The sequence below is a fragment of the Anolis sagrei genome, chromosome 5 (assembly GCF_037176765.1).
Source record: "Anolis sagrei isolate rAnoSag1 chromosome 5, rAnoSag1.mat, whole genome shotgun sequence".
Classification (NCBI taxonomy): domain Eukaryota; kingdom Metazoa; phylum Chordata; class Lepidosauria; order Squamata; family Dactyloidae; genus Anolis; species Anolis sagrei.
This window is the reverse complement of record NC_090025.1, coordinates 157,933,631-157,947,376: the sequence shown is the minus strand read 5'-3', so window position 1 is coordinate 157,947,376 and position 13,746 is coordinate 157,933,631. Positions and strand designations below refer to the sequence as shown.

Genomic DNA, 13,746 nt, shown 5'->3' with positions numbered 1-13,746 from the left:
TGATTTTCATAATTGCCAGACTAACCACTGAATTATTGTGACCTCTGATTTAGTTTTCTGTGTTCCATATTCTGTTAGTAATCACTGTTGTAATTACCATAGTTAATGAGGGAAGAGTGAAATAAATTCACCAGTGTCCGACATTTCATATTGAGTAGATATTCATTACTGGTGTTAACAGGACCACTGTACAATAATGATTCTGGATTTGATACAACTGATATTTAATTTCCCCAAAGAATAGTGATGTAATTAAGCTGGTATTTTCCTTATTGATAAAATAAAAATATTTTTAACAAAACAGAGTTTGCTTTGACTGACCAGTTGATACATGTTGCATTGCTCTGCGGTTAATTTTATTTGTCTGAAGTAGTGATAAATTCAGAGTTTTGCATTAAATGTTTTACTATATTTTCTAGAGTGGGAAGTGCACATTTATGTATACATGGCACTGTATAGACCACTGGCTACATGGAATTACGTGTGTTTTTCTTCTTTTCACAGCTGTGCCAGTCACTTACGCTAACAGTAGACAAAATCTCTACTGCCCAAAAATATATCTTGGCGAGACGACGCTTGGTGAAGCTGATTAACAATCGAGCCAAATTGCTTTCTCTTTGTTGCTGTATCCTTTCACTGATTAAGATGAGATTCTGAAGATTGCACTAAAAATAAATGTATAAATTATGTTACACAATAAATCTAATGTTTTCCTTTACTAGAAATGTTTGCAGATATAATTGAAACATGCCTGTTTATTTTTTGGCGACACCTGGAGCACTATTTATTGCACTGCACTCCTGCAGATTCTCAAGATTCTCTTTTGGCTTCCAGGACTCCACTGAAAAGTAGAAGATTGCAAGGTGATTTCCTCAAAACCCATTGAAATGGTTTCATTATACTGTGTGCTAATGTTTAAAAATATTTGATTATGTCATTGTCCTCAGGAATACTGGGCAGGATTTGGTTTTCTATAGTATGTTTTGCAATAACATTGTTTTACTTAGTAAATAGAGCTTTTGTTTAAACATTTTGTGGTCCATTTTGGATATTGTGGCACTGCTTTCTCAAACTTTGTGAATGTTGTATATATCTGAACTCGCTCTCCTCCCAGAAAGATTAAAGCTATAAGCTTTTCAGGACGAATCTGTGGCATATAGCCAAATTGTTTGGGGATAGATAAGAGTAGAGGATAGAGAGGACACCAACGTTGGAAGGATTCTATCCAAAGCTGCATATTTTTTCTGTGTCACATCCTTCCTTGGTCCAAAAAGAAAGAAAGAAAGAAAGAAAGAAAGAAAGAGAAAGAAGGAAGGAAAGAAGGAAGGAAAGAAGGAAGGAAAGAAAGAAGGAAAGAAAAGAAAGAAGGAAGAAAAGAAAAGAAGGAAAGGAAGGAAAGGAAGGAAGGAAGGGAAGGAAGGAAGGAAGGAAGGAAGGAAGGAAGGAAGGAAGGAAGGAAGGAAGGAAGGAAGGAAAAAAAATAAATTACCATGCCACTTTTGATAGTGACCTATGGTCAGTTGCATTAAGCATTCTGGAGGATGGCCCAAAGACCAGTTTGAGTTTCCAGAAGTAGATTTCTTGTCAAAGTTTCTACAAGTAGGAAAGATCCTTGCTGGCATAATGGAATAGCAAATTTTGTTCTCACGCAGGTATGATTTGCTTTATATATTTAGGGCAGAACATCACACTTTAGTCACTTAATGTTGCATGTTTTTAATATTTGTTTTGGATGTCGAATAATTCTTGCTTTTTTAAAAATTTCAAGATTCCTTAAGTGCACAGCCTAACTTTGATTTTAGAAGTGGATTGAGCAGAGTGAGCCAAGTTGATATAGATCAGGTAAGAAAATAATCCAGTTGGTTTTTTGAGAAATTGTATCCTAGTCACCAAAGTATCTGTATTGTTTTTGTGTTGAAGAATAGTGCTTTGTGCTTTGGCATACTTTTTGTGTGTGTGTCAGGAACAACTTGAGAAACTTGAAGTCGCTTCTGGTATGAGAGAATTGGCTGTCTGTAAGGACGTTGCCCAGTGGATGCATGGATGTTTAACTATCCTGTGGGAGGCTTCTCTCATGTCCCCCCTGCATGGGAAGCTGGAGCTGACAGACGGGAGCTTACCCCACTCCCCAGATTCATACTGCCGAACTTTCGGTCAGCGGTCCTGCGGTCACAAGAGTTTAACCCATTGCACCACCAGGGGCTCCTGTAGCATATAATGAGAACTATTATAATTACCAGATGTTGGTGTATAGGCAATACAGTACAACTCAAAACATTAAAACATCCCTTTGAAATCTTACTGACATATTCCATAAGAGGAAAAAAGAAATAGTCAAAACTGGATTTTATTACTGCAATTTTCTTCATGAATCTTGTTAAATAAAAAGCTGTTGGCTTTTTAAATAAAGCACTGAAAAGAAATTTATATTAGAAGTTTTTATTTGGCTTCTTCCACCTGCCAGACTGAGAGTCAAGTCTGTTTATAGAACAGTCCTTGGAGGCCACATTGCAGCAGTAGGCAGGACCAAAGACCAAAGGTTATAACCAAAATCACAAGCATGTTTTAGTTTACATTTCTTATGTCTAGTAATCTTGAGAGGCATTTCAGTTTTTCAGAATGGGAGAAAATGCACAAAACTTAGGAGAAGGGGTGGCCATCTGACAAACCTAAAAGGCAGATTAGGAGCCTGGATCAAAATTTAGAGCTTCAGATCTCCCAGTCTAATCTTTTAGAACTTTTAAATTGCAAGTTACATGGGCTTACCCTAGAGTCTAATGAATACTAATATAAGTTTAGAACTTTAGACTCCGAATAGTTCCATGATTCTTAGACACATCTTGCAATTTGCCACAAAAACTATATATTTCAGATTTCAATATTAATGTCAAAAATATGTAGTATGATTTTTATATAGGATTTGTGCTACATTAGAACAATAGACCTGATCTCAAGGCAGGCATAATTAACAGATGCTACAAGGTTTCTTTAATTTTTTCTTCTTTCCTATCTAGCTCCAGCTCGAGGCCACCAACAGTTTTGGGGAATCATTGCAGAAAAAACTCCTTGACATTGAAACTTTATACTCCAAGGTTCGGTCACGCTACACTTTTATTCAAGCGCTGGTTAGACGGATCCGTGGTCTCTTGAGGATATCAAGGACCTGAAGACTACTGTTTGTACCTTGCTGATTTTTTTTGTACGATTGAATTTTCTAAATTATAGTCAAAATAATTTTGCTACTTTTTTCATTACAACAATGAAACAATCTTGTGTATTCTTCCTTTTCCTATATGTACCAAGGAGGAAAACAATAAAAAATAAACATGCATTTTTGTGTAAAAGAACAAATGTTACTGCAGCTGTCATTTGTAAAAACCTTAATTTGACATTTACATGTGTGGGGAACAATCATAAACCAGCTGGATGCTAAATACATTAATTGCAAATCCATCTGCAATTTATATAAATCTCAGGGGTAGCAGAAGGGAGTTTTGATGCAAGACTTTTATCTGGTTCTAGTATTGATAAGAAAGCAACCAGTCAAGGGATTGTTAAGGAAGTTCATAACAAGGTAGATTTTCTCCATCCAACTGTTCTTGCTTTGTATAAACAGTTGGATTTTGTGTGTGAGGGTGGGCTGGAATATAAAGTCGACTCTCAGTTAACCGGAACTCAAGTAATGGGCAAGAATTAAAGAAATGATACTTTAAATAAAATAATTTTTCATAATATAATAAAGCTGTTACATTAAATCGGGGCTATTTGCCTTTAATTACTGTATGTCAATATTAAATCAATACAGAGTTTTTATTATGGTTTAGTATAACTGACTTCTCTGGGTGAATTAGCCTTTCATGTTCCAATACTCTAAAATTAAGACAGTAAATAAAGTAAATAAACTAAAAAGGGGGGAATTCCAGACAGGAAACAACCAGGGCCAGCTAACACCTAACAAAGGATTCCCCCAGGCAGGAAGCAGCCAGGCTTTGAAGCTGCAAGGCTATTCGATGCTAATCAAGGTGGTCAATTGGGATATTCACATTTGCCTCAAACTGACAAGAGTTCTTTCTCCCACCCCGGACATTCCACTGATATATAAACCTCACTTGCCTCGTTTCCAACAGACCTCAAAACCTATGAGGATGCCTGCCATAGATGTGGGTGAAACGTCAGGAGATAATGTTTCTGGAAGATGGCCATACAGCGGGTTTTGCAGTATATTCTCAAGTTGCTTCTGACACACACACACAAAGCCCAAAAAATACACAACTCAAAATGTAACTGTTCAAGCAAGAATGGGTTTCAGTTGGGTTGCAGCCAGTTTCCTTAACTGAGTGGGAGACATCACGGTGCTTTTATGACTGTGGTTCTCAAGCTGTGGGTCTCCAGGTGTTTTGGCCTACAACTCCCAGAAATCCCAGCCAGTTTACCAGCAGTTACTATTTCTGGGAGTTGAAGGCCAAAACATTTGGGGAGCCACAGGTTGAGAACCACTGTAAGAGAGCCAGATATCCCAACACACATAGAGGGGCTGGCCAGCATTCTTGAATGAATCTATATAAATAAAAATGTAATGTTCACTTGTGGGATTAACATAACTCAAAAACCACTGGATGAATTGACACAAAATTTGGACACAATACATCTCTCAGGCCAGCAAGTGACCATCACTCATAAAAACACTGAAAAACGCAGAAGAGACTTAAAAGGCCAAAAAATAAAAAATACATTACAATGCATGTTGTTGTTCATTTGTTCAGTCATTTCCGACTCTTCATGACTTCATGGAGCAGCCCATGCCAGAGCTCCCTGTTGGTCGTCACCACCCCCAGCTCCTTCAAGGTCAAGCCAGTCATTTCAAGGATCCCATCCATCCATCTTGCCCTTGGTCGGCCCCTCTTCCTTTTTCCTTCCATTTCCCCCAGCATCATTGTCTTCTCTAAGCTTTCTATGATGTGGCCAAAGTATTTAATCTTGACCTCTAGTATCCTTCCCTCCAATGAGCAGTCAGGCTTTATTTCTTGAAGTATGGACTGGTTGGATCTTCTCGCTGTTCAAGGCACTCTCAGAACTTTCCTCCAGCACCACAGTTCAAAAGCATCTATCTTCCTTCGCTCAGCCTTCCCTAAGGTCCAGCTCTCACATCCGTAGGTGACTACGGGGAATACCATGGCTATTACTATGCGGATCTTCATTGCCAGTGTGCTGTCTCTACTTTTCCCTATTTTATCAAGATTGGTCATTGCTCTCCTCCCAAGAAGTAAGCGTCTCCTGATTTCCTGGCTGCAGTCTGTGTCTGCAGTAATCTTTGCACCTAGAAATACAAAGTCTGTCACGGCCTCCACGTTTTCTCCCTCTATTTTCCAGTTGTCAATCATTCTTGTTGCCATAATCATGTTTTTTTTTATGTTTAGCTGCAACCCAGCTTTTGCACTTTCTATTTTCACCTTGATTAGAAGGCTCCTCAGCTCCTTCACGCTTTCGGCCATCAAAGTGGTGTCATCTGCATATCTGAGGTTGTTAATGTTTCTTCCAGCAATTTTAACTGCAGCCTTGCATTCCTCAAGCCCAGAACATTGCATGATGTGTTCTGCATACGAGTTGAATAGGTTGGGTGAGATTATACAAACCTGCCGTACGCCTTTTCCAATCGTGAACCAGTCTGTTGTTCCGTGGTAAGTTCTTACTGTTGCTACTTGGTCCTTGTGCAGATTCCTCAGGAGAGAGACAAGGTGGCTTGGTATGCCCATCCCACCAAGAACTTGCCACAATTTATTATGATCCTCACAGTCAAAGGCTTTAGAATAGTCAATGAAGCAGAAGTAGATGTTTTTCTGAAACTCCCTGCCTTTCTCCATTATCCAGCGGATATTGGCAATCTGGTCTCTCCTTCCTCTGCCTTTTCTAAACCCAGCTTGTACATCTGGCAACTCTCGCTCCATGTATTGCTGGAGTCTTCCTTGCAGGATCTTGAGCATTACCTTACTGGCATGAGAAATAAGGACCACTGTATGGAAGTTGGAGCAGTCTATATGTACATATGTATATACACATATACACAAGTATATACACGCATATACTTACCTATACACATACAAAACACATATACACAGACTGAGCCACAGCAACGCCTGGCAGGGGAAGGCTAGTTTCAGCATAAGGATGCAGCAAGCCCCGCCTCTTGTGTTGACGTCAGCGCAAACTCCCGCCCGCTTGCACAATTTCCATAGAGAGGAAACAGAAAGTTTATATTTCCGAAGTGGCAGATTCGCGACGTTCAAGTGAAACAAATTCTATTTTTAAAAATATTAATTACACGCTGCTTTTTCTTTTCTTTTTTTTAATTTTGCAACGGCTGCAGGACAGATTAATTTTGTTTCCTTTCGAGGAGGGCACTCCTCAAATTCGTGTGGAAAGCGCTAACGAGAACACCCCGCCCGCTCTGTTGCTCTCCCGTATCAGCGACGCCTCTGAGGGAAGCGGTCGACGTGGAAGTGGCTCCGCTGAGACTTCCGGGTGAACGGCGGCGGCTGAGGAGGAGGCGGCGGCGGCGGCGGCGGCCTGCGGGGTTTCTCTGAGGGAGAAGCGGAGCGGGAGGACTCCTCAGCCATGGGTAAGGCGCGGAAGAGGAAGGACGGAGAGGGAAAAGAGGCTGAAGGGGCCAGCGGGCGTGGGCGGTTGAACAGACGATCAGGAAATAACTGTTAACACAGGCCTGGGCCAACTTGGGCCCTCCATGTGCTTTGGACTCCAACTCCCACCATTCCTAACAGCCTCAGGCCCCTTCCTTTTCCCCCTCAGCCGCTTAAGCGGGAAAGGGCCTGAGGCTGTTAGGAATGGTGGGAGTTGGAGTCCAAAACACATGGAGGGCCCAAGTTGGCCCAGGCCTGTGTTAACAAGTACAGTATCTCAATTACATCATGTAGACACATTTCAGATCTTGTGAAAGGGCCACAAGCCAAAATAAAGGACCTCTGGTGGTATTTGGATGGGTTTATGTCGCACATGTCAAGCTCCAGCCCTCCATGTCATTTCATGTGTTCTTCCAGATGCTGGACTACAACCCCTGTATTCCTCATCACTAGACATATGATTAAAGCGGATGGGAGTTGTGATACAGTAACATCTGGAAGGCTGCAGCGTGTTTTATTGAATCAAGATTGAATTAAGATACCAGGCTTGTGGGTGTGATGTCTGGCTTTAAAATGTCCTTCCACCTTTCCCCAACCTCAGAGTCACAAGGGCTTTTGAAGGGAGATGTTGACTCTAGGCCAGTGGTTCTCAACCTGGGGTCCCCAGATGTTTCTGGCCTACAACTCCCACAAATCCCAGCCAGTTTACCAGCTGTTAGGATTTCTGGGAGTTGAAGGCCAAAAACATCTGGGGATCCCAGGTTGAGAACCACTGCTCTAAGCTAAAAAAGTGTCCAGAGGAGGGCAATTAAATGATCAAGGGCCTGGAGAATAAGCCCTATGAGGAGTGGCTTAAAGAGCTGGGCATGTGTAGCCTGCAGAAGAGAAGGCTGAAAGGAGACATGATGAGGTCCATGTATAAATATGTGAGGGGAAGTCATAGGTAGGAGGAAGCATGCTTGTTTTCTGCTGCCCTGGAGACTAGGACGTGAAACAATGGCTTCAAACTACAGGAAATTAGATTCTACCTGAACTTCTTTGCTGTGAGAGCTGTTCAGCAGTGGAACTTTCTGCCCCAGAGTGTGGTGGAGGCTCTTTCTTTGGAGGGTTTTAAATAGAGGCTGGATGGCCTTCTGTCAGGGATGCTTTGAATGTGATTTCCCTGCTTTATGGCAGGGGATTGGAGTGGGTGGCTCATGAGGTCTCTGCCAACTTCATGATTCTAAGGGCTGTTGGGTTGCAATTCCTGTTATTCCCAGTCTGCATGGCAGATAATCAATAGTGATGGGAGTTGTTGTTCAATAACATATAGGGACCCAAATTGGCTAAAAACCAAAGAGCAATGACCACTATTTTTTAAAAAAACTAGGCCCTCTCCACTGATTTTCCATTATGGATTCAATGGCCCTTTGAAGGCAGACAAAAGGCGCATGTGGCCCTCAGTACAAATAAACTCGGTGCTCTGGTTTCCGTAAAAGGAAATGTTCTTCTTTTATAATAAGGTTCACCTTCCAGCCCTAGGAGGAACAGGCTTTTGGAGTCTCAAATAAGGCAACACATGGAAAACCTGGTTTGAAGAACATCACAGGGAGGAATGACAGTTCCCCACACTACGTGCTAGGGACAGTTCCCCACACTATGTATTTACTGCCTATTCACTACAACTGTTTTGGTCTTTTGTGGAAATTCTCAGTGCCTTCCAGACAGGCACTATATCCCAGAATCTGATCCCAGATTTTGAGTTTTGAACTGGATTGTATGAATCCACACTGCCAAATAATCTGGGATAAACAGAAAACCTGGAATCACATCCTGGGATACAGGGTCTGTCTGGAAGGGCTCTCAGTGGGTGAGTCTAAAGAGAGTCTTTAGATCACTGAAGTTGTGTTAATTCTGGCCAGAAGCAATCTTCTTGATGGACGATTGTAAAATCTCAGCTGGTGTTGAACAAAAGTACAGTGAGACAGTGGGTGTTGGAGTTCAGCAGCATCTGAAGGACTGGCTGCCCTTTAGTGGTGTAAGACAGTGACCTAATGTTCCCATGCATCTTTGTGAAGAAATTTTGTGGCTTTCCAAGTGTTCATGAACTTCTAACAGTTGTGATTGGTCATACTGGCGGCGCAGATGGGAACTTGTGTTAAAGCAACATCAAGGGCCCCAGATTATCCATCCCAAGAGGGCATGTAACAGAAACATCACTGATTGTAAAAGCTATAACAAAGTGATGTTTTTAAAACTGCATATGGACATTGTTGGTAAAGACCTACTTGTAATGTTACCTAACAGAAGTATTAATATGTTTACTTTGTGAAATATTTAGTGCCCACTGAAATTAGAGTGGTTTGATTCAGAAATCCTAGCTATTAAATTATGTTTTGTTATTTACTGTTATTAAAAGTATGCATTTATGCAACAATAGCCAGCCCAGGCTTATATACTATAGTTTAGATTTCTAGTTAAGACCAAGGGTATTTATGATGTGAAAGGCTAATTAAGAAATGGCAAGACATGTATTCATGTTTGTCTTAAAATTTTACATTTGGTTTGAGCTGTTTGGCCTCATTGACATACCTTTCTGTGCTATCCTTTGAATATGGCTTGGGTGTAGGCTATTTGAATGACTATATGTCCCTTTATGAGTTCATTATAGCTCTTAAGATCCCCCGGAGAAGTCCTTCAGTGTGCTAAATACACTCTGTCATCTGACCCACATTTTCACCCACCTTTTCAGTTTGGTAGCTGCAAGTGGGAGGCAATGAGGCTTGCGTGCTTTCCCTCACATGAGTAGTAGTTTAGCATTGTGTCTTGGCTGTGGTTTGTTGGGAAAAAAAGCTTATAGTCATAACTCATGGCTTGAAATTGGGTTGTTTCCATCTATCATTAACATCTACAGTTTTTCTGACTGAAATAAGCGTTTAGCTAAAGAATGGCAAAATGTTCCATGATAATGGCTGTACTGAAAGAAGGAATGTCTGACCCCAGCACTTGCTGTGTATTCTTCTGAGAAACCATGATTTATTGTAGTCGCTAAAACAGCTTGTTCTTTATTAGTGTCAGGAAAGAGTGAGAAGCCTTACTGTTTAGAAAATAGAAAGCTTATCAAACGGAATAGAAATATAATAGTCACGTCCACATATTACCATTACTTATGGAACCAAAACAGGGCTACTGAGAAACCAAGAAACTGGTATTCTCAGAGAACTTCTGAAATGTGTTAAGCCATTTAAAAACTTTAAAAAGAAGAAAATCTCTAAAAGCTATGAAAGTGAGCTTGCTTAATACAGAGAGGACATCCCTCCTGTTGCATCAGCTCTACTGGCTGCCAGTCTGCTACCGAGCACAATTCAAAGTGCTGGCTTTAGCCTATAAAACCCTAAATGGTTTCAGCCCAGCATATCTGTCCAAACATATCTCTCTATGATCATCAGGGGAGGCCCTGCTCTCAGTCCCACCTCCTTTGCAAGCGCGGCTGGTGGGGATGAGAAACAAGGCTTTCTCAGTGGTGGCCCCTTGTCTATGGAACTCCCTGGCCAGTGAAATTAGATCGGCTCCCTCCCTTCTGGCCTTCAGAAAAAAACCTAAATGAGATTGGCTCTAGGATCAGGCTTTTGGTCAATAATGAGAGAAAGGCAATAAGAGATTATAAATTAATTTAACGGCAACCCAGACTGGCCCTGGAGTATGACCTGGATTATGTGAATTTAATTGTTGTTTTAATGTTATGTTTTAATTGGTTGATTTTAATGTTTTTGTTTATTACTCAATGTATGTATACATGCATCATTGAATTGTTGCCTTTGTAAGGCCGCCTTGAGTCCTCTTCGGGGTTGAGAAAGGCAGGATACAAGTATGGTAAATAAAATCAACCAATCAATAATACCAGAAGATTGAATTCAATTGGAAAAGAAAAACAAAATGTGATGTGGGGAAGGACTAGTTGAAGGTGTGGCAGATCAGAACTACATTGCAACATGTTCCTGCATGTATACTTGTGTGCTTCTCATGAAACATTCAGCATTTGGAACTTGCTGTAAGATACTGTTCTCTTCAAATAAGACACTTGCTGTCTTGTTTCTGCATTGGCAAAAGTGTATACATACCATCTTGGAAGCATTTATACTGCCAAAGAAAGAATGCTGTTGATCATTGTTAACTTGTGTGAAGACTATAGTTTTCAAAGTAGTTATTTTTCTTTGTAGGTGGCTTCTTTTCAACCATCTTCTCCAGTTTATTTGGTACACGGGAGATGAGAATTTTGATTTTGGGATTAGATGGAGCAGGAAAAACAACCATTCTCTATAGATTACAAGTTGGTGAAGTTGTGACTACCATTCCTAGTAAGTGCCTGAAACACATGTAATGCAGTACTTTATTCATTATTATTAAACAATGTTTGCATGTGACAAGCTTAAATTACTACTGAAATTAAGTTGAAACTTGAAAATAAAACCTTGGATCGTTGTATTTTCCTCTAAACGTAATCAAAACAGCAATGATCAGTGAAATATTCTAAATGTTTACTGATATGAGGTACACTTTATAAATGCCTTTACAATTTGAGAATATATTGTAGATCTCGGAAACATTCGGTAGCATTCAAAACTTTGGGCTGGACAGAGACACTCACTAGTTTCTGCCCCTAATAGGAAAACACAATTTTTGCAATATTGGTTCTTGTCCATAGCCTTTTCTCACTTCTTAACTTGGCTTTTTATAAAATTAGTTTATTCTTTTGAACCTGAGTAATGGGTTGGACTTTCCAAGTGTGGAATATATTACTTTGCCAGGAGATAGGAAATAAACTGCATCATTTTATATTTGATTCGGATTAAAACAAACAATATTCTGTTTTTTTCAAGTTTTTAACATAGTTTGATAATTTTGTTTTTCTCTTCTAGCAATTGGTTTCAATGTTGAGACAGTGACCTACAAGAATCTAAAGTTTCAAGTCTGGGACTTGGGAGGCCAGACAAGCATCAGGTATAGCAGATCTGGTAACATCTGACAGGATTAAAAGACAGGGTGTGATTTCTAAAGTATTTTGTTGCATTCTTGGGGTTCTCTAAATAGACACAAAAAAGCATTTTTGGTTTCATTGTTTATAAAAATATAAGAGATTAGAAACACTGGACATGCTGTCTTTGTACTAATAAGCAAAATATCAAAAGGTTGCCAAAATATTTGGTTTAATTTGAAAAATACATGTATTTGAGTTATAACTTGTTTACATTTATTATGGACAGTGTCTGTTCATTTATCTATGAGTCTGAAAGACCATGACTTTGTTGCCTGGCTGAGATTTATTTTCATTCTGGCTGTAACATTCCCTAGTAATAAAAGTAAATTATATTTTTAAGTGCTATTGGTTTAGTTTGGTGTAATAGCTACTTTTCTTGATGGCAGGCATTTTAACCTATATAATGATGTTTATATTCCAGGCCATATTGGAGATGTTACTATTCTAACACAGATGCAGTCATCTATGTGGTGGACAGCTGTGACAGAGACAGAATTGGAATTTCAAAGTCTGAGCTCGTTGCCATGTTGGAGGTATGAAATGTGAGGCCTACATATATGATAGTTCTAGTTGCAGGACAGGAACTGGATTTCCAGCTTGCAGTCTTACATGCATTCTTGGGGGTAGCTGTTCATTTTGGCAGAAACAATGAAATCCAAGTTAATTACGTAATCAGATTGTGGTCATTGCCTTTAAAATTAGTAAAACAGTTATGAAGTGGACCAAACTTATTATTAATCCAATACTCATGTTACAATTATATAGAATCATAGTGTTGGAAGAGATCATACAGACCATTCAGTCCAACCCCCCACAAAAGTAGGAAAAGCACAATCAAAGCACCCCAGACAGATGGCCGTCCAGCCTCCTTTAAATCTTTAGCACTGAAAATGAATGGATTTTGTTACTTCCTTTCTGTGTATAATTTCAGTCCAGTATTTAAAGTGAAATTTGTGTGCTTTCTTGGGAGCTTAGGACCTGGCATAAGCACACACCTTCAAACTGAAAAAGAATTCTCCAAATCACACCTGTAGTATTTTTATATACTTTTCATGATGAAGTGAAACTTGATAATGAAAAGTGGAATGATTTGTATAATTTCCTTCCACATTTAGGAAGAAGAACTAAAGAAAGCGATTTTAGTGGTGTTTGCAAACAAGCAAGATATGGAACAGGCTATGACTCCAACAGAAATGGCAAATGCACTTGGACTTCCTGCACTCAAGGATCGGAAATGGCAGATATTCAAAACATCTGCAACTAAAGGCACTGGACTCGATGAGGCAATGGAATGGTAAGTACCACTGTACTTAAATATTTAAAGTTTGTGTATAGAAGCACAGATTAAAGATGAGCATGCTGTTGCAAGCAAGGATTTATTACTGCTGTGTAAAAACAATAAATCCATTTTTTTCTAGGTTGGTGGAGACCTTAAAGAGCAGACAGTGAAATGGACAAACTTTTCCTTCCATAGTCAGAGTGAATGCAATGCTGTAAATAGGACTGACAGAATATTTACCTTTTGAAAGAGATGGGGGTTGCTGTGAATTGTAAATCACACTGAATCAATTGAATGTCTGTATACTATGTTTGCTCCATTTCTTTTAACTTGTGTAAGTTATATATGTAACATCAATTTTTATGACAGTTATATAATCCAAAAATAGAACATGAAAAATATCTGGGGGGAAAAACTTTGTTACTGAGAATTGAGTGTTTGAAACTATTTAACACTAATAAATATTTAATGACCTTATGTTTGTCTGTTTAATGCCAGTCCTCTTCGATTTGTCCATGTTTGCAGTTGATAGCTTTGTTATTTTGGGTAACATTGTTTGAATTGTCAAAACTGCTACAAGATAATGCCCTAAAACAGGCGGGGAACCATTTTTGTCCTCCTTTGGATTTCCATCAACAATATCTTCCAGTAGGTAAATTGAATGCACAGACATCTCTGGGGGGAGATTATGTTAACCAAGAGGCTCTTCACTCAAGAGCTGCAAGAGCAGAAGCTGTTCTGTGGTGTAAAGCGTGCTATCAAAGGGGGCCAGAAATTCAGGCAACATTGATTTTACTTCCAGGCTACATGAAAAT

The 13,746-nt window shown here is 39.6% G+C and overlaps 2 protein-coding genes across 2 annotated transcripts in view; both read left to right on the top strand.

Annotated features, from left to right (window-relative positions):
• The window catches only part of NUP205 (nucleoporin 205), a 53,875-nt gene extending 50,524 nt beyond the window's left edge, over positions 1-3,351 (top strand). The window contains exons 40-43 of the mRNA XM_060777232.2: positions 505-625; positions 735-863; positions 1,769-1,842; positions 3,015-3,351. Of these exons, the coding sequence (XP_060633215.2) occupies positions 505-625; positions 735-863; positions 1,769-1,842; positions 3,015-3,167 (477 nt within the window). The 3' untranslated portion in view covers positions 3,168-3,351. The remainder of the gene's footprint in view (positions 1-504; positions 626-734; positions 864-1,768; positions 1,843-3,014) is intronic.
• A 3,083-nt stretch (positions 3,352-6,434) lies between these two features.
• On the top strand, positions 6,435-13,408 carry ARL1 (ADP ribosylation factor like GTPase 1). Its single transcript, XM_060777233.2, has 6 exons — positions 6,435-6,616; positions 10,835-10,972; positions 11,534-11,615; positions 12,074-12,185; positions 12,768-12,946; positions 13,071-13,408. The coding sequence occupies exons 1-6, from the start codon at positions 6,613-6,615 to the stop codon at positions 13,099-13,101; spliced, it is 546 nt and encodes a 181-aa protein (XP_060633216.1). The 5' UTR covers positions 6,435-6,612; the 3' UTR covers positions 13,102-13,408.
• The last annotated feature ends 338 nt before the right edge of the window (positions 13,409-13,746 follow it).

Bases quoted from the DNA above. Each gene is read 5' to 3' on its own strand.
- ARL1 (XM_060777233.2), top strand. The intron at 10,973-11,533 runs GTAAGTGCCTGA...TTTCTCTTCTAG, and splicing joins AGTTGTGACTACCATTCCTA to CAATTGGTTTCAATGTTGAG. The intron at 11,616-12,073 runs GTATAGCAGATC...TTTATATTCCAG, and splicing joins GGAGGCCAGACAAGCATCAG to GCCATATTGGAGATGTTACT.